This window comes from Phyllobates terribilis, unplaced genomic scaffold (genome assembly GCF_046119375.1).
Source record: "Phyllobates terribilis strain yellow unplaced genomic scaffold, ASM4611937v1 Scaffold_402__1_contigs__length_1722832, whole genome shotgun sequence".
Classification (NCBI taxonomy): domain Eukaryota; kingdom Metazoa; phylum Chordata; class Amphibia; order Anura; family Dendrobatidae; genus Phyllobates; species Phyllobates terribilis.
In genome coordinates, this window is record NW_027363162.1 from 1,220,605 (window position 1) to 1,241,196 (window position 20,592).

General features: G+C 42.7%; 1 protein-coding gene across 8 annotated transcripts in view; it reads right to left on the reverse strand.

Annotated features, from left to right (window-relative positions):
* LOC141225084 (mycolipanoate synthase-like) overlaps positions 1-20,302 on the reverse strand; it is a 115,620-nt gene extending 95,318 nt beyond the window's left edge. Inside the window, exons 1-5 of one of the 8 annotated variants that reach the window (XM_073667002.1) lie at positions 20,108-20,155; positions 14,626-14,698; positions 12,873-12,929; positions 4,606-4,759; positions 1,734-1,894 (exon numbers count right to left, since the gene is read on the reverse strand). In XM_073667002.1, coding sequence (XP_073523103.1) covers positions 1,734-1,863 — 130 coding nt within the window. In that variant the 5' untranslated portion in view covers positions 1,864-1,894; positions 4,606-4,759; positions 12,873-12,929; positions 14,626-14,698; positions 20,108-20,155. The other 7 variants (XM_073667003.1, XM_073667004.1, XM_073667001.1 and 4 more) reach the window with 7 other exon arrangements.
* Between the last annotated feature and the right edge of the window lie 290 nt (positions 20,303-20,592).

Genomic DNA, 20,592 nt, shown 5'->3' on the forward strand with positions numbered 1-20,592 from the left:
GTGATTTTGGCTATAAAAGGGTCCCCTAGACCCCTACCCCAAGCTTTTTAAGAGAATCATATATGGCGTGCCAGGAGACTCTATGGAATGCTTTCTCAGCATCCAACGAGAGTATCTAATTACAAATTTTTAACTGCATCTAGCCCAGGAAATACTTTGTGCCTAGTAACAGTGTCTGCTAGTCAGCGGATTATCCTGGCTGTTAAGCAAGCTACACCACCTGTAGTTTGGACACTTAATTTTTTCAAAGGAAATGCTTCGGGACCACAGGATACTCAGTGAAGAGCATTAGGAGGCACCCCAAGGCATAGGGGCTGGGACTGGCAGTAGGATGCCTTGCGGTGGACAGCCGAGCTCGATCCTTATAAAAGCTTTTTAACTGCAGCAGCTTTAGTGGACGCTACTGGAGCTGGAATTACGCGGCTGCTAGCATGAGACTTGCCCTCCAATAGATCCTTGTAAATGGATTTAAAGTGTATTCATTCAAATTAGAGAGACAATTTAAATTAAAAAGCTTAGAGCTGCCTCCACCACAGGGGGGCTCGCTCGACCCACCAGCGGACAGGCACCAGTATTGGGAGAGGGGGGCTGGCCGTCAGGGTTCACCGCGGCTCTGGCACAAACCCGGCGACACGGAGGTGGCACGGGCAGGAGCGGACTGAACGTGTCGGCTTCTCACTTTTTGGATTTTAGAAGGGCATGACATGCCTATATCTGTGTCTCCCCCTCCTTTTACTCCTCCACCTCTTTTCTTTTCTCATGACTATATGTACTTGTCACTTTTCCATGTGTTAGTTGTGTCTTCTGAGCAGTTTGTCAGCTTTTGGACACCTTTGAAGGTGTTTTCTATGTGTTTCTATGTGTTTTTGTTTGCCTGCCATTGGTTTTAACGGTGTTCGAAGGTGTTCGACGAACAGTTCGGCGAACACACGGGTGTTCGACGAACCGAACCGAACTCGAACACTACGGGGGTGGCTCAACACTACTCCTGTGCTCGCAGTCTGTCTTTCCCCTGCAACCTGAGGCACGGCCCCGGAAGTTTCAGGTCCCTTGTTCTGAAAGTACTTACACCCCGGTCTTCCCCCTTACAGTATATCTGACCATTATATATGTATAACCCTTGTGTATATAGTGTGCCCTTAAGGCAATTAAAAATATAATTTAACCTTGGGTTGCCCTTTTATCTTGATTCGCGAAACCACACATCCGTTGCTTGGTTTAATTTCCCATACTACCGGAGCTGGTTTCTGGCCCGATATAATTACTGTTAACAGACCGGGCTTATATCGAATAGGAACTGGTGGTGGCTCTACAGGGCTAATAAGGTTCTGTTTCACTGGGGCTAGTGAAAGGGGCCTCTCAACCTGTCAGGGGTGTGAGTGAGTGTGGTGCCACATCAGTGACTGAGCGGGACACCTCTTCTCACTCCTGGTACCTTCCTGAGTCCGTGAAGACAGGGGCTGTCTGTGTAAAACTGTACCAATCTGACCTTACATGTCCCCGAGGGGTACGGAACGTCACGTTGGTGCAAAGTGAGGATCCCTATCACGTGATCCGTCTAACCTAATAGTGACGTTAGGCGGGCGGTGAAGTGCAGATTCATCACAACATCTGTTTAGACAAATGATGCCCAACTTTATGGTACCCTAAAGTGTTGTTTATGCAACTTACTTATCTTTGAAAACTTTTTTATTTATATATTTTAGGAAATGTTATTATAATAATTTTCTTACCTATAAAGACTCCAATGTTACTTCCATGTATGGTTTCGGAGGCATAGCCTGCATCTTCCAGAGCTCTGTATGTGCATTCAAGCAATAGCTTGTGTTGTGGGTCCATATTTTCAGTCTCTGATTTAGTCATACCAAATACTTTGTTGTCAAATTCATCAATCCTTAATAAATAAAAAAGGGATTTTTTAGCTTTTTTATATTTCCAAAAATCTTCTTTATAGCTTAGATATACATCATGATACAGTACATGATTCCAATATCATCAAGAAAAATGCAAAACCCCTAAAATGTATTAGTTGTGAGTAGTTTTTTCGAATTTAATAAATTGCCCTATGATATTACAAACTTTTTAGCAAGAAAGCCTCTCTTCTTAGGAATAGATCCTTATGTTCAATTTGGGATTATCCTCACATTTGAAGTGTATTTGAAATTTTTTTTTCATAATGTATTGTGAGGCAGTGAGAGAGATCATATGCGAGGGACGATATGTGTCTCCTAGGATGTGCATATATGCTTATTGAACCTTCTGGAGTGCATTGCAATCACTGACACAGCTGTGGTAGCAATGCAGAATAAAAGTAAAGTTTGAACTTGGTCAAGCTATTTGGCTAAGTTGGATTTAAGAAAACCCGGCATGGGCTTTTATTTTGGGAGTGAACTACAGGTGGCAGTGGGGCAGTTCATTCCCTCTAGCTGGGTCTTACAAGTGGCTCATGGCCACAGATTCCATTTAAAAACCTGCAGCAAAGGTCTGGGCGTGTCAGTATTTGGTTTGCAAGCTGCAGAGCAGGAGGCTCTGTACTATAGAGGCCTGTGTGAAGTGAACACAGAGCCCCAGGAAGGCAAAGCTTCTGACACACCTCAGCGTGATACGGCGGTGCAATCGCCCACAGCAACGGTGTTTTGTTTGTACGGACTATTGTGGACAACCCGGCTGTGATCCAGAGGATAAAGCTGCCTTCATTGTGTGAGTTTTTTGGATAAGAAAAACTTTAAGTTGGACATTCTTGGGTCACTACCTGTTAAATCGCAATGTGTGAATACCGCCGCACTACAGTATTCACTATTTAGCAATTTCTTGGCAAACCTATTTGATTTCACAAATTAAAGTTGTGCTATTGTTGGTTGTTACCATAAAAAAATCCTGTTTTTCTGTTTGAGAGTTTTGATAAATGAGACCCAGGATCTTGGGTTGCCAAGATATAATTTTTTTCAGGTATGTAAAATTAAGTAAGGCCATACAAAAAAAGTGAGTGGGAGATAATGGTGTAATGGAATTTTTGGAGAAACAGAGAAATATGAGAGGTATTATGTCTAAATTGTATAAGGAAATTTCGAGTAAAAAAAGATGGTGATATTCTTAGGGATATTCGAATGAAATGAGAAAGAGAAGGTGGTGATGTAACAAAAAATCTATGGGATAAAGTCTTTCCTCAACTACATGACGTAGACTAATGCAAATATTTATTTTATATAGAGCTTTTGCACTCCATATAGAATAGTAACATTTCATAGAATATATGTTCAACATGTAAAGAGACATTGGGAAAAACATTACATATGTTATTGGATTGCTGTAATGTGAGTATGAATTTGATATTAATGATGTTGGGGTATTTATATTGATATAAGGCAGCATGGTGGCTCAGTGGTTAGCACTGCAGCCTTGCAGCGCTGGGGTCCTGGATTCAAATCTCACCAAGGACAACATCTGCAAGGAGTTTGTATGTTCTCCCCGGGTTTGCGTGGGTTTCCTCCGGATTCTCCGGTTTCATCCCACACACTAAAGACATACTGATAGGGAATCTGGATTGTGAGCCCCAATGGGGGCAGTTCAGATAGTGTCTGTAAAGCACTGTGGAATTAATGGCGCTATATAAATTAATAAAATAAATGTTTTTTTTATGGATTTATAGTTATATATTTTAATACTAATAAAGATGAAGAAAAAAAACAAACTATTTTTATGGATGTAATGGAGAAAAAAAGTCTGCATTTTTCCCCTATTTACCAATCAACATAATCTTTTCACTGTATTGTATGTGTTTTTACAATTACAGGGATACCAAATATGTTTGCTATTTACTGATTTGTGACATTTATTTTAAAAAATGTATTAAAAAGTATGATTATTGTAATTTGTTTTTCATTATTTTACAAGTAATGAAGAAGTATTGTAGAAAATCTTACTCTATTACAGGTAATTAGAGTACTGGTATATACATTAGAGATTTATCTTTACCAGTACAGTGTGCCTGTAAAGACGGAGAATACAATTTAGATCTTTAGACAGAAAAAAAAAATATTCACATCTAAATCACTGGCCTAATATGAAAAGGAGTTGAATTCTGAGACCGACCACACGTAAAGATAATATTGAACTATATATGAAAGCATCTACTAAAACAGTGAGAGACACAGGAGCCTTTCCCCCAATGTCCTGATTTGAAGAAGAAGAATGTACACAGGGAGAAAGTGGTATAATCACAATAGCATCTTAGAAACCTGATGTGTGACTGGATCTCCTTCCCCATGGCCCCTGTGTAGTTGAACCAACTACACATGTGATATGTCTGTCCCTGCTTATTTTCACATTTTCAAATTGTCACATAATGTTTAATAAATTTGGCACAAGTTCAGATATTAAAATTCTATCTAGAAATATTACTCCACTTTTTACATAACTCCCACCCATATACTGGAGTGAGTTTGCAACTTTTGTGTACCATTTTAAAAAAGTTCCAAATCATAAATATGGCATAAAAAGGGGAAATGACGAGGACCTGCCTCTTCTTAAGCGCTATTATAAAAATAACAGAGTTGGCGCAAAATTCATTAAAGATGCTGAAAAAATTCCTCCCAGCGTACTTACCCATTTACAAAAGCTCCTCGACTGGTGTATATTTTGCCTGGTTTGGTTTGATCCGTATCATACCATTTTTTCAGGTCAAATCTTTCTTCTGGTATCTCTGTTGTACAATTTTTCCCATTAGAAATAACTTTCCAAAAATTTTCAATTCCTTCTCCTGATAAATGAGCATTTTTAATATTATAGAAGAGAGTTGTATCAAAATAATTTTATCACACAATAGTTGATAATTATAAGACAAAAAAAACTAAAAGAAAGAAGAAACATTGTTTGCTTTTTTATTATTTTTCCTATTATAAATTTTAATGTATGTTTAGAATATATTTATATTTCTTAAAATAAGAAATAATAAAAGTTAACCAATAATTTGTATGTACCACAAAATGATTTGTATAAAAATTTTTTATAACTTATCCTGCCAAAAAATCTCACATACTACTGTGTTTGATAGAATCATTTTATAGCATGGAAAGATCATGGACCTATAGGTATAGATTACAAAGTATAGACACTCCTAGTCCAGGCAACAAATGGCAAACAATCTTGCTTACAGTGAGATTGCCTTAGCAAAAAGTACCACAGACAAGTAGGACAAATAATAAAGTGTCACAGTGCAAAAAGAAGTGCAAAAAAGTGTCACCCATTTGGTCCATAGAGGGTTACCATATAAGAAAGATTCTTCTTAATTCTCTGGAGCAGATGTTAGATGACCTTTGCAGGTGATTGCGCCCTGACAAGGGCAGCACCCAATTATGGACCTCAAACCATGTTTCACATAAAAAATTCATCCCGACGCGTTTCTTTTCTCGGTATAGAGATGTCACCAGGGGAGTGTACTTGCTAGGGGGATCTGAGCAATGAAACTCATGAGGTCCATATCTCTCTCTATTTCATGGAGCAGTAAGTGCTTCAGTGCTTGAAAGTGCTTAGTATCAAAAAATAGAAAAAGCGAATCCCACAGTGGTGGGTATTCATATGTGGGGAACAGAGTGCTGTCCTCTCCTTACAAAAGATGGGGAGAGACACTGAGAGTGGTGTATACACTTCATTTAGGGGACACTGGGACTGGTGTATATATATCACACAAGAGAAACTGCGACTCATGTATATATATCACATAGGAGACACTTGGACTGCTGTGTGTGTATATGTGTCTATATCTCTCTCTCTCTATGTATAGAGAGAAAGATATATATCTATATATATATATCACATAGGATACACTAGTGATGGTGTATATTATTATTGTTCATTTATATAGCACCATTGATTTCATGATGCTGTACATGAGGAGGGGTTTCATACAAAATACAGATATCAAATACAGTAAACAAACTACTGACAATTATAGACTAGTACAGAGGGGAGAGGAGCTCTGCCCTTGTGGGCTTATATTCTACAGGATGATTGAGAAGGAGACAGTAGGTTGGGGGGGGCTTGCAGCAGTTCCGGTGTTGGTGAGGTGACAGCTTCTGTAGTGGTGAGGATCACATTGGATAGACTGGGACTGGTGTATATACTTCGCATAGGAGACACTTAGACTGCTGCGTGTATATACAGTGGGGGGAATAAGTATTTGATCCACTGCTGTTTTTGTAAGTTTGCCCACTGACAAAGACATGAGCAGTCTATAATTTTAAGGGTAGGTCAGTTTTAACATTGAGAGATAGAATATCCCCCCCCAAAAAATCAAGAAAATCACATTGTATAAATTAGATCCTTTTTTTGCATTTTGCAGTGAGAAATAAGTATTTGATCCCTGTGGCAAACAACACTTAATACTTGGTAGCAAAACCCTTGTTGGCAAGCACAGCAGTCAGACGTTTTTTGTAGTTGATGATGAGGGTTGCACACATGTCAGGAGGAATTTTGGTCCATTCGTCTTTGCAGATCATCTCTAAATCATTAAGATTTTGAGGCTCTCCCTTGGCAACTTGGAGCCTCAACTCCCTCCATAAGTTTTCTATGGGATTAAGGTCTGGAGACTGGTTAGGCCACTCCATAACCTTACTGTGCTTCTTTTTGAGCCACTCCTTTGTTGTGTTGGCTGTATGTTTTGGGTCATTGTCTTGCTGGAAGACCCAGCCACGACCCATCTTCAATGCTTTTACTGAGGGAAGGAGGTTGCTGGCCAAAATCTTGCGATGCATGACCCCATCCATCTTCCCTTCAGTACGGTGCAGTCATCATATCCCCTTTGCAGAAAAGCACCCCCAAAGTATAATGTTTCCCCCCACCATGATTCACGGTTGGGACGATGTTCTTAGAGTTGTTCTAATCCTTCTTCTTCCTTCAAACATGGAGAGTTGAGTTAGTGCCACATAGCTCAATTTTTGTCTCATCTGACCACAGCACCTTCTCCTAATAACTCACAGAATCATCCAGGTGTTCATTGACAAACTTCAGATGGGCCTGCACATGTGCCTTCTTGAGCAGGGGGACCTTGCGGGCACTGCAGGATTTTAAACTTTTAAGGTGTAATGTGTTACCAATGGTTTTCTTGGTGACTGTGGTCCCAGCTGCCTGGAGATCATTAATAAGTTTCCCCTCGTGTAGTTTTAGGCTGATCTCTCACCTTTCTCATGATCAAGGATACCCCACGAGGTGAGATTTTGCATGGTAACCCAGATCGATGTCGACTGACAGTCATTTTGTATTTCTTTCATTTTCTTACTATTGCACTAACAGTTGTCTCCTTCTAAGCCAGCATCTTTCTTATGGTTTTGTAGCCCATTCCAGCTTTGTGCAGATCTATGATCTTGTCCCTGACTTCCTTAGAAAGCTCTTTGGTCTTGCCCATGTTGTAGAGGTTAGACTGATTAATTGAGTCTGTGGACTGGAGTCTTTTATACAGGTGACTATGTAAGACTGCTGTCTTTAATGCAGGTAACGAGTTGATTAGGAACATCTAACTGGTCTGTAGAAGCCAGAACTCATAATGGTTTGTTGGGGATCAAATACTTATTTGTCAATGCAAAATGCAAAAAAAAATATCTAATTTATACAATGTGATTTTCTTGATTTTTTTTGGATATTCTATCTCTCGATGTTAAAATTAACCTACCCTTAAAATTACAGACTGTTCATGTCTTTGTCAGTGGGCAAACTTACAAAAACAGCAAAAGATCAGATACTCATTCCCCCACTGTATATAGATATATATATATATATATATATATATATATATATATATACACTGCTCAAAAAATAAAGGGAACACTCAAATAACACATCCTAGATCTGAATGAATGAAATATTCTCATTGAATACTTTGTTCTGTACAAAGTTGAATGTGCTGACAACAAAATCACACAAAAATCATCAATGGAAATCAAATTTATTAACCAATGGAGGCCTGGATTTGGAGTCACCCCCAAAATTAAATTGGAAAAACACACTACAGGCTGATCCAACTTTGATGTAATGTACTTAAAACAAGTCAAAATGAGGCTCAGTATTGTGTGTGGCCTCCACTTGCCTGTATGACCTCCCTACAACGCCTGGGCATGCTCCTGATGAGGTTGCGGATGGTCTCCTGTGGGATCTCCCAGACCTGGACTAAAGCATCCGCCAACTCCTGGACAGTTTGTGGTGCAACGTGACATTGGTGGATGGAGGGAGACATGATGTCCCAGATGTGCTCAATCGGATTCAGGTCTGGGGAACGGGCGGGCCAGTCCATAGCTTCAATGCCTTCATCTTGCAGGAGCTGCTGACACCCTCCAGCCACATGAGGTCTGGCATTGTCCTGCATTAGGAGGAACCCAGGGCCAACTGCACCAGCATATGGTCTCACAAGGGGTCTGAGGACCTCATCTCGGTACCTAATGGCAGTCAGGCTGTTATGTTCTGCTACCAAAGCTAAGGAAAGAGAGGAGATCTGTCCCTACTATAGGACTCAGCTGAATCCCTACGATGTAACAGGGAACCTGATCCTGCCATCAGACCTGCTAAAGTCCTAATCTAGTCTGTACGGAGACCTATAGATGTGGGGAGGGAATCCCTACAAGTACTAAGGACTGGGAGGAATATGGGACACCTCCTAACAGAAATAGTAGCAGACAGACGAACAAACAAAATAGATAGAACATAGAGGTCCGTAGACCAAGCAAACTAACAGAGCTAGATACAGAGCACAGGCTAGCTAGAAAGTAGATATACAATGAAGTCCAGCAAAGCCAGAAGGGCGGAGCAGGATTAAATAGGCCAACAAGGTCATGTGACCAGCAAAGGAAAAAAAACCTAACAGCAAGGTTCTAACAGTACCCCCCCTTCTAAGAGGATCCTCCGGATCCCCTAGGACCAGGCTTATCAGGAAATCTCCTGTGAAACGCTCTGATAAGTCTGGACGCGGAAACATCATCTGACCTCACCCAAGAGTTATCCTCGGGTCCGAAACCTTTCCAGGCCACAAGATACTGCAAACTACCTCTATACCGTCTAGAGTCAAGGATGCGAGAAATTTCATATTCCCCGTCCTCCACCACCGGAGGAACAGAGGCAGAGGCGTCACCATCCGACACAACAGCTTTTTTTAACAGAGAGACATGAAAGACCGGATTAATTCTCCAGGAGGTAGGAACCTCCAACCTAACAGCAGATTGATTGACAACCTGAAGCACCTTAAAGGGCCCTACAAACTTGGGACCCAATTTCTCAGAAGGAATCCTCAACCGCAGATTCCTAGAGGACAACCAAACCATGTCACCAACAGCGAACAAAACTTCCTGTCGTTTCCTATCAAAGTAGTCTTTAGATTTTCTGTTGGCCTCCTGAAGATTACCACGCACATCCGTCCAAACTCTTTCCAAATCACCGGAAAAATTCTCCTCCTCAGGCACGGCAGATCCCAACTTGGAGAACGACCCAAACGACGGATGTCTCCCAGAACAACAAAAAAAAGGCGAACAACCAGCAGAAGAAGATGTATGATTGTTCAGAGCAAATTCGGCAAGTGGCAGAAACTCAGACCACCCCTCTTGATTGTCTGCCACAAAACAACGCAAGAACTGCTCAACATCCTGGTTTTTCCTTTCTGTCTGGCCATTAGATTCAGGATGATATCCGGACGAAAACGACAAATGAATTCCCAACCTGTCACAAAAGGCACGCCAAAAACGAGCCACGAACTGAGGACCCCTATCAGAAACAATGTCAGTAGGAACGCCATGAAGTCTGACAATTTCCTTGACAAAGGCCTTAGCGAGAGTTTTAGCGCAGGGCAGTTTGACGAAGGGAACCAAGTGACACATCTTGCTAAAACGGTCCACGACCACCCAGATGACAGTAAAACCCTCAGAGGGGGGAAGGTCAGTTATAAAGTCCATAGCCAAATGTGTCCAAGGAGCACTGGGGACCTCCAAAGGACAAAGTAACCCCGCAGCAGGAGTATGTGAGGACTTAGATCTAGCACATATAGTACATTGGCGCACCCACTTAATGACTTCCTTCTGCCATCCAGGCCACCAAAAACTGCGACCCACCAGTCTCTTGGTCTCAGAGATTCCGGGATGACCTGCCAACCGAGATTCGTGACACTCAACAAACAAATCTCTCCTAAAGGTCCCAGGCACAAACAACCTCCCATGAGGAGTGTTAGATGGGGCATTCTCCTGAGCTTTAAGAATCTCATCTTCCAAAACGGAGTCTAAAGCAGCTATCACAACACCTTCTTGTAAAATGTTTTCCTCTTTCTCAGCACCGACTATGGGAGAAAAACTGCGAGACAAGGCATCCGCCTTAACATTCTTAGTACCAGGGATGTAAGTAACGGAGAAATTAAACCGCGAGAAAAACAGTGCCCACCTAGCCTGACGGGCATTCAGGCGCTTGGCAGCATCAAGATATATCAGATTTTTATGATCCGTAAGAACCTGAACGGGAAATTCCGCACCTTCCAAGAAGTGGCGCCAGTGTTCAAATGCGAGTTTAATAGCCAATAATTCCCGATTACCAATATCGTAATTCAATTCAGTCTCCGAAAATTTTTTTGAAAAAAAGGCACAGGGATGTAATCCATCCCCGTTATCCTGAGACAATACTGCGCCAACCCCCACAGAGGAAGCATCAACCTCAACCAAAAACGGCCTAGTAACATCAGGCTGCATAAGGATGGGAGCAGAGGTGAACCTCTCCTTGAGATACACAAAAGCTTCAATGGCCTCAGAAGACCACTGAACCGCATCAGCATCTTTCCTGGTGAGATCAGTCAGAGGTTTGACAATACTAGAAAAATTTTTTATGAATTTTCTATAGTAATTGGCGAAACCCAAAAACCTCTGTATCGATTTCAAACCAATAGGCCTAGGCCATTCCTGCACAGCCTGAACCTTAACCGGATCCATCTCAAAACCTTTGCTGGAGATAATGTAGCCCAAAAAACTAATTCTCTGTACAGCGAACTCACATTTCTCCAGCTTAGCAAAAAGCGAATTGTCCATTAATAACTGTAATACCTCACGCACGCTCCGCCAATGAGACTCCAGATCTGGCGAATAAATCAAAATGTCATCCAAATACACAACCACATTTTTACCAATCAAAGGTCTAAGGATGTCATTAATCAGATTCTGAAAAAATGCAGGAGCATTAGTAAGACCAAAAGGCATAACCAGATTCTCAAAATGACCCACAGGAGTGTTAAAAGCAGTCTTCCATTCATCACCCTCCTTCATGCGCAACAGATTGTATGCCCCCTTAAGGTCAATTTTAGAGAACCACTTGGCCCCCAATAACTGGTTAAACAGATCAGGAATCAATGGCAGTGGGTAAGGATTGCGTACCGTAATTTTGTTAATCTCACGAAAATCCAGACAAGGACGTAAACCGCCGTCCTTTTTTTTTACAAAAAAAAATCCAACCGCCACAGGAGACTTAGAGGGCCTAATGTGACCGGCGGCCAAACTTGTCTGTATGTATTCCTCCAAAGCCTTCCTCTCAGGAATAGTAAGGTTAAATAAACGACTTTTAGGAAGAATCGCTCCAGGGACAAATTCAATAGAACAATCATAGTCTCTATGGGGAGGCAAAACCTGCGATTCCTTCTCAGAAAAAACTCTCCAAAAATCCTGAATAGGAACAGGCAATTCTCCCCTATCCAAAGCTGCAATACGCCCGTTACAACACTTGTCATAACATTTATGGCTCCAGGATTTAATTTCACTGGTAGACCAATCCAGTACAGGATTGTGAAATTTTAACCAGGGCAAACCCAATATTACTGGAGAAGGCAAGTTATTCAGCACTACCAAATCCAATTTCTCATGGTGAACACCATTAATAGTGAGAGGAAATTCACTGACCTTGAGAGTAATATTCTTCAAAGGGGAGCCATCCACAGAAACCACAGCAATGGGGGATGATAAAGGTTCAGGTTTTAAATTGAGTTTTTCCACAAATCCCCCATCAATTACATTCAGTGTAGACCCGCAATCAACAAACACCCGAAATTCCATTAATTTTTCCTGAGCAATCGTGGAAGCAGCTAAAAATATACCCTTGGAATTTAAACAGGCAATACGGGCGTGACTGACCATTTTTTTTTCTTTCTTCATACGAAGCTCACAGCCTTTAATCAAATGACCAGATTTTCCGCAATAGAAACACAAGCCTTCCGAAAAACGACGGTCTTTTTCTTGAGAGCGAGGTGCCACCGGTCCAATCTCCATCGGTTCACCACTGTTAGTACACACATTATCATAACCAGAAACTGACATAGCAGAGGATTTGCTCTCATTAACCCTAGCACGCAGTCTTCTATCCACCCGTATAGCTAATTGCATAGCCTGTTGCAAATCCTCAGGTGTAGGATAAGCAATTAGCAGGTCTTTAACCCTTTCACTGAGCCCAGCAAGAAATAGACTTTTCAGAGCAGAATCGTTCCACCCTGTTTGAGTGGACCAACCACGAAAATGAGTAAAATATTTTTCCACATTACCTGATCCTTGTTTTAAACGTCTCAACTCAGTCTCAGCTGATGCCACACGGTCAGGATCATCATATAATAATCCTAAAGCAGAAAAAAAACTATCCACTGATCTGAAGCATGTATCACTAGGTTGCAAAGAAAAGGCCCACTCCTGAGGCTCTTTGCGCAAAAGTGACATTATGAACCCTACGCGCTGGGATTCATCCCCAGAGGACTTGGGTCTCAAACGAAAATACAATAAGCAAGCATTTTTAAATGAAAAAAATTCTCGATGTTCACCAAAAAATAAATCCGGCAAACATACCTTAGGCTCCAAGAAATATGCTCCAGGACAGTTACTCACGTGCAGACGGAGCTCGGCCACTTCCAGAGAGAGTCCCTGCAGGTGTTTAGCCAAATCCTGAACCGACACCATGATGGAACAAAAAAAAAAAAAAAATCTTTCCTTAGAGAATTTGCAGGCTGGACTTACTGTTATGTTCTGCTACCAAAGCTAAGGAAAGAGAGGAGATCTGTCCCTACTATAGGACTCAGCTGAATCCCTACGATGTAACAGGGAACCTGATCCTGCGATCAGACCTGCTAAAGTCCTAATCTAGTCTGTACGGAGACCTATAGATGTGGGGAGGGAATCCCTACAAGTACTAAGGACTGGGAGGAATATGGGACACCTCCTAACAGAAATAGTAGCAGACAGACGAACAAACAAAATAGATAGAACATAGAGGTCCGTAGACCAAGCAAACTAACAGAGCTAGATACAGAGCACAGGCTAGCTAGAAAGTAGATATACAATGAAGTCCAGCAAAGCCAGAAGGGCGGAGCAGGATTAAATAGGCCAACAAGGTCATGTGACCAGCAAAGGAAAAAAAACCTAACAGCAAGGTTCTAACACAGGCTACCTCTGGTGAGCACATGGAGGGCTGTGCGACCTTCCAAAGAAATGCCACCCTACACCATTACTGATCCATTGCCAAACTGGTCATACTGAAGGATGTTGCAGGCAGCAGATCACTCTCCACGGCGCCTCCAGACTCTGTCACGTCTGTCACATGTACTCAGTGTGAACCTGCTTTCATCTGTGAAGAGCATAGGGTGCCAGTGGTGACTTTGCCAATCCTGGTGTTTTGTGGCAAATGCCAAGCGTTCTGCACAGTGTTGGGCTGTGAGCACAACCCCCATCTGTGGACGTCGGGCCCTTATACCGTCCTCATGGAGTCGGTTTCTAACCGTTTGCACAGACACATGCACATTTGTGGCCTGCTGGAGGTCATTTTGCAGGGCTCTGGCAGTGCTCCTCCTGTTGCTCCTTGCACAAAGACGGAAGTAGCGGTCCTGCTGCTGGGTTGTTGCCCTCCTACGGCCCTCTCCACGTCTCCTGGTGTACTTGTCTGTCTCCTGGTAGCTCCTCCAGCCTCTGGACACTACGCTGACAGACACAGCAAACCTTCTTGCCACAGCTCACATTGATGTGCCATCCTGGATGAGCTGCACTACCTGAGCAACTTCTGTGGGTTGTAGAGTCTGTCTCATGCTACCACGAGTGTGAAAGCACAACCAACATTCAAAAGTCACCAAAACATCAGCCAGAAAGCATTGGTACTGAGATGTGGTCTGTGGTCCCCACCTGCTGAACCACTCCTTTATTGAGTGTGTCTTGATAATTGCCAATAATTTCCATCTATTGTCTATTCCATTTGCACAACAGCATGTGAAATTGATTGTCAATCAGTGTTGCTTCCTAAGTGGACAGTTTGATTTCACAGAAGTTTGATTTACCCGGAGTTATATTCTGTTGTTTAAGTGTTCCCTTTATTTTTTTTAGCAGTGTGTGTGTGTATATATACACTGGCAGAGCGCACTAACTCCACTCGCAAAGAACTTCCTGACGCTGGCATTCTTCATTGCATGCACTGCTGCGCTCACTTTAAGGATGAATTAAATGGCGGCTTGCAAAATGGGGCCGGGGCAGGAGGAAATGAAATTGCAGGCCATAAACAGCCCGTGAGTCAGTAGTTCCCCACCCCAGCAGTAAATTATCAATGATTTTTTGGGAATATCCCTTTAAATTGTAAACCATGGTTTATAATACTCACCTCCAGGGAAATTGCATCCTATGCCAACAACTGCTATGTGATCTTCTGCCTCCTCCATCCTGATCCTTGAGTTCTAAAAAAAAAAAATAGATAGAAGCACGGGTCTTATGATGGAAAGCAATTACTATTTCTACCATTTTGCTGAACAGATTTTTTTCGTATCTAAGTTGATAAATGTTAGTGCAATGCATCGTTTCAAGAAATTCTTAGAAAAATAAGTTCTGCTTTTATGCTAACATTGTACACTTTTTTAGTTCCCACTGTCAAAAGGTATGTTTAATTTAAATTGTCCTTGCGCTGAAAGTATATTATTGGATATAATAATACTCACATACTAATGTGTATTTGTACCATACTTTAAGTGAATATCCACTTTTTATCACATTAACATTTCTAGGGCTTAATTTTTTTGCTAAGGTTTTTTTTTCTGATATTGAGTTTCAAGTCTTGTTCATGTAGATATAAGGTTAAAAAATTATTAAAGATTTGCTATTATTTTTTACATGTTATTTTTCTCTTAATTGCAAGTAAATTGGTGAGGATCTGGGTTGTTGAGATACTCACTGATTGCTGAAAAATCCCCCAAGAAGTGCACAGCTCAGGAGCGCACAACTTTTGGCACATACTGTATTTTTCAGACTATAAGATGCACTTTTTTCCTCCAAAATTTTGGAGAAAAGTGGGGGGTGCGTCTTATAGTCCGATATACATAAATACAGTGGTTGTTAGTGGTAGGCAGGGCTGGCGTCAGTACCCGGGCAAGTGCCGAGGCCCTGAATATCCTGCATGGGGCATTATATGGGGGGGAGTGACATCCTGCATGGGGCATTATAAGAGGGGGGGTGACATCCTGTATGGGGTATTATAAGGAGGGGTGACATCCTGCATGGGGCATTATAAGGGGGGGTAACATCCTGCATGGGACATTATAAGGGGGGGTGACATAATGCATGCGGCATAATAAGGGGGGTGACATCCTGCATGGGGCATTATAAGGGGGGAACGGCCTGAGTGGGACATTATAAGGGGGGGAACAGCCTGCATGAGGCATTATGTGGGGGGAGCAGCCTCCATTTGGAGCGTTTTATGGGGGCCAGTATCCTGTATGGATCATTTTATGGGGGCCAGTATTCTGTATGGAGCGATTCGCCGGTTTCTGAGCTATTGTGGAATTTACAATAGATATCGGTCATGTAATGTAAGTGAAATCTTCGGCATTGTACTATATATATATATTTCTCTGCGGTATCTGTGCATCATGAATCGTGGTATGTGTTAAAGGGGCCCACTGAGACTCTTTCGCCCAGGGCCCACAAAAACCTGGAGCCGGTCCTGGTGGTGGTGGGTGTGGGGGAAGCTATATCAGTGGTGAAGCGGGGCACAGGAGGAAGCAGCCACCTGCTGCAGTCTATACTGTGTCTGCTACTAAAGAAAATGAATATTTAGTGCTCCCCACGCCCATGGGAGTGGGAAGCAGTGAATATTCATTTTCCTTAATAGTTGGCACACTGTGCCTGCAGTTGGGCTCCTGGTATGTATGGCACCCTTCATCCCTGTATGTATGCCCCCCCTCATCCCTGTATGTATGGTCCCCCTCATCCTGGTATGCTTGGCACCCCCTGATCCCATCGCGCTGCACAGAAAAAAAATAAACAATTATATTCCCCTCCTCTCTCCTCCAGCGCTGTGTCCCGCTCTGTGCCGGAATAGTCACTGCTCTCCACGCCGGGACTGTGTTCGTGGGGAGCAGTGACCATTCATTCTCCCTAATAGCTCGCACACTGTAGCCGCAGTGCGGCTCCTGCTGCGCTTGGCTGTCAGCGTGCCTGCTATTAAAGACCATGAATATTCACTACTCCCATGGATGTGGTGAATATTCATGGTCTTTAATAGCGGGCACACTGACAGAGCACAGCAGGAGCCGCGCTGTGGCTACAGTGTGTGCGCTATTAGGGAGAATGAATAGTCACTGCTCCCCACGAACGCAGTCCCGGCATGAGGAGCAGTGACTATTCTAGCACAGAGTGGGACACAGTGTTGGAGGAGAGAGGAGGTGAGTATAATTGTTTATTTTTTTATGTGCAGCGCAACGGGGATCAGGGGGTGCCAAGCATTCCAGGATGAGGGGGGCCATACATACAGGGATGAAGGGGGCCATACATACAGAGATGAGGGGGGCCATACATGCAGGGATGAGGCATGAGGGGGGTCAAACATAAGGGATGAAGGGTTCCATACATACCAGGATGAGGGAGGCCATACATACAGGGATGAAGGGTGCTATACATACCAGGAAGAGGAATGAAGGTGCCATACATACCAAGAAGAGGGACGAAGGTGCCATACATACCAGGATGGTTGTAAGGGGGGCATACATACCAGGATGAAGGGTGCCATACATACCAGGAAGAGGGATGAGGGGGGTCATGCATACCAGGAAGGGGGATTGGGGTGCCATGCATATCAGGATGGGAATGAGGGCCACGTATAAAAGGAAGGAGGGGGCCATATATACAATGATGGGGGATAGTAACATAATTGGGGGACATTACCCATATAAGCAGACCCCCTCCCCCTTAACAGGGCATCATGACCACATTTTTTGCTTACATTTTTTTTTCTATTTTCCGCCTCTAAACCTAGGTGCGTCTTATAGTCCGAAAAATACGGTACATAGTGTAGTATGGATGCAGTAGAAAGATTAGGCTGTCTAGTGTATCTGTAACCCGCTCTGTGTGTGCATTGAAGCACGAGCTGTGCGTTTCTGACTCCAAAGCTGATCACCTTTCTAGGCGTTTTTGAGCACTTGTTGTGGGTTTCATGACCCCGACCCCCACCAATCTACTTGCAATAAAGAAATCAACTTCATATAAATAAGAGCAAATGACGCACCCCCTGGGCCATATTCTTTAGGGGAATACCCGGAGCCGGATCAGATGGGAGTTGTAGTCTTCCGAGTGGCTATGACCCGGTCCGTGCCCAGGGTGTCAAACTCAGTTGTATGTGGCAGTCCTACAGATGTTATTAAGTTCTTAATGTCGACTACGCCACCCGTTGTATTGCGGTCACTATGGCCGCCGCTGCAGCAGGGTCCGCTGAGGCTGATGGTATTGGTGCAGCTTTTGATAGTATAACCCCCAACGGGTGGGGTATAGCCTCAGGGGGTCAGGTGCAGAGGATGGGGGTTGTGGTGGTGCAGCATGGATGTTAAATGAAGACAGAGTCGGGTTGTGCAGTTTAGGGTATTTACTCACTGCTGATGTTCCGGTCACTCCAGCTTCAAGTGACCACCCGAGCCGTGCTGCGTCCACCAGGTCCTGGATTCAGCAAACCCCCAAACAAGTCCGGAGCGTGACCCTGAGCTCTCCTTCTGTCCTTTCCTCTGGCCGTCCCCACTAGTGATCCACCTAGGTCCAGCTCCCTCGGGCCTTCTGTTGGGACACCCTTGGCCTTGGGTTCCCTGACCCTCCACGTGGTATGCCTTCGGGGTGGATGTGGTGGGTGGCCGTGGCAGACGCTGCCCACGGCCTCCGGTCTCTGGCTAGGGTGTGCTTTTGCCCCCACCAGTTTGGGATCCGGTACCCTATTGCCGACTCTTCACCCGGGGATTGAATTTGGGTTCTCAGAGTCCTTTCTTTGCTCTCTCTGGGTCTTTCCTTCTCTGCTCCACTCTCTCTCTCCCTGGGGCTTCTCTGCTCCTCTTCCTCTGCTCTGCTCTGACAGACTGACCCTGTTCTTTGATGGTGCCCACCTTATATACACCCTCTATGTGTGAGCTCAGGCGACCAGCACCCAATGAGCTCCTATCTTTACCCAGGCTGCTCCCCCTATCTGCCCCTACACTACTTGGGATGTACCACCCCCCTCCCACTCCAGCCAGGAACAGACTCGGTCGTACCTGCACATTTCTAAGTGGGAGTACCGTCGGTCTGCTCCTCGGAAATGGGATGTGTGTAGTGCATGCAGCCTACCGAGCTCAGGTCCACACTCCATCCTTACCCGGGAGTGGAATATCACACCTCTGGGTTGAGGTGCAATACCCCTGTAGCAGCCGAATCCTCAGGGTGCTACACAAACGTTGAATTACTTTTTAAAGATAGAAAAAATTGTTTCAGCTGCCACTAGTGGGAGCTTATGAGCTTATTTTATACTGTGTCACCCCTGCTTTCAATATCAACATCCTATTCAAGAAAGTATGCCAGGGATTATTATGGCTATTCAACCCAGAAATGCATTTAAAAAAGATAGTGCCATTAATTCCACAGCACTTTACAGACATCATCATCACTGTCCCCATTGGGGCTCACAACCTAAATTCCCTATCAGTATGTCTTTGGAGTGTGGGAGTAAACCAGAGAACCCAGAGGAAACCCACGCAAACACGGGGAGAAGATCCTTGCAGATGTTGTGCTTGGTGGGATTTAAATCCAGGATCCCAGCGCTACAAGGCTGCAGTGCTAACCACTGCGCCACCACGCGGCCCTATATGTATATTTTAATTCTTTCCCATTTCCAGGTTCCCTAGTACTGTAATTTATAACATTGTTGTTATATTAGTGTGAAAACTACAATGCTAGAATTGCTGTTTATAAAAAAAAACAGAATATAAAGCAAGAAAATAATTAAGCATACTTCAAAATGGTATCAATGAAAATCTCAAATGATCTCTCAAATAACAAGTCCTCAAAGATTGAAAAGTCTCAAAATATGGCAACACAAAACCAAATGATATTTAAATGTAACTAGAAGTTCTTGGGCAAAAGAATTAAAGCTAAAAATATATATAAATGTGCTATTACCACAATCATACTAACCTGAAGTATAAAGTTATAATATCACTTATGCAAAGTGAACTCCTAAAAAATTGCACAATTGCCTTTCCATTCCTTCCTCCCCCCAAAAAGAACGATAATAGTTTTCCAACACAAGCTTACTACAAAATAATATCATTAAAAAATACACCTTGTACTTGCTACAACAGAAAAATTGAACAGCTATGATTCATGGAACACATTAATTAAAAAAAAAATTGCTGTGTCCTTAAAGGTCAAAATAGTTGCCCCTGAAGGGGTATGGATGTAGCCAGTAATATTTGCAGTGATGGACCAAAAAGAGGAATCATGATCAAGGAATTGATGCACAAAGTGCACTAGAGAGCTGCCTTTACTATGCAAGAATTAATCTATATTTATATAGCATAAAAATATCTTTAGCATAGGAACAGATCTTTATTTCTAAAAAAAACAGATTCAAAGTGTCATGCAACTTACTATTATTAAAATTATAAAACAATAAAAAATAGATTATCTTAACTTCCAGTAACTAATGTTTTTGCTAGAACTAGTTAAAAAGGTCATGTTTAACGTCAGTACACTTTTATTATTATGCGCATGTAAATTTCCAAATCAAATTATCGGTGTTATGGTACAACCTTTGTAAGAGAGACTTCAACAGCAAAAAAAACAGTACTCGGAATACTTACGTGCCTGGGATATTCAGTGAGTGAAAGTAAAACTAATGGGATTCACTAATTTTGTACTTGCAATCCACCAGCCCATCCTTATTTTTGATAACTTGGGTTTTCTTACAAAAAGTACTGGCTGTGATAAAACATTTCAAAGTGCTGAGAGATAGATTTATATGACTTAATCTAGAAATGGAAAATGTCAAGTAGGGATGAGTATAACTTTGCCTTGTCTACGAATTAGCAAATATTGTTTTGTTTAATGATTCTGACTTCTTTGTTGGATTATAAACAGACTCCTGGACGTTCATTCTATTCTTTCACCACAGTCTTTTATTTCATAACCTTTTGACACGCTTCATCAAATATTAATGCGTTTTCATTACCACTAATCCTTCCTTTTACTTGGTGTACACAGTATTTTTAAGTTTCTAGAAGGATTTGTCACATATAGTTGCTTACCTTTTTTACAGTCATTCATTTTCAGATGTTCTGGAGAGCTT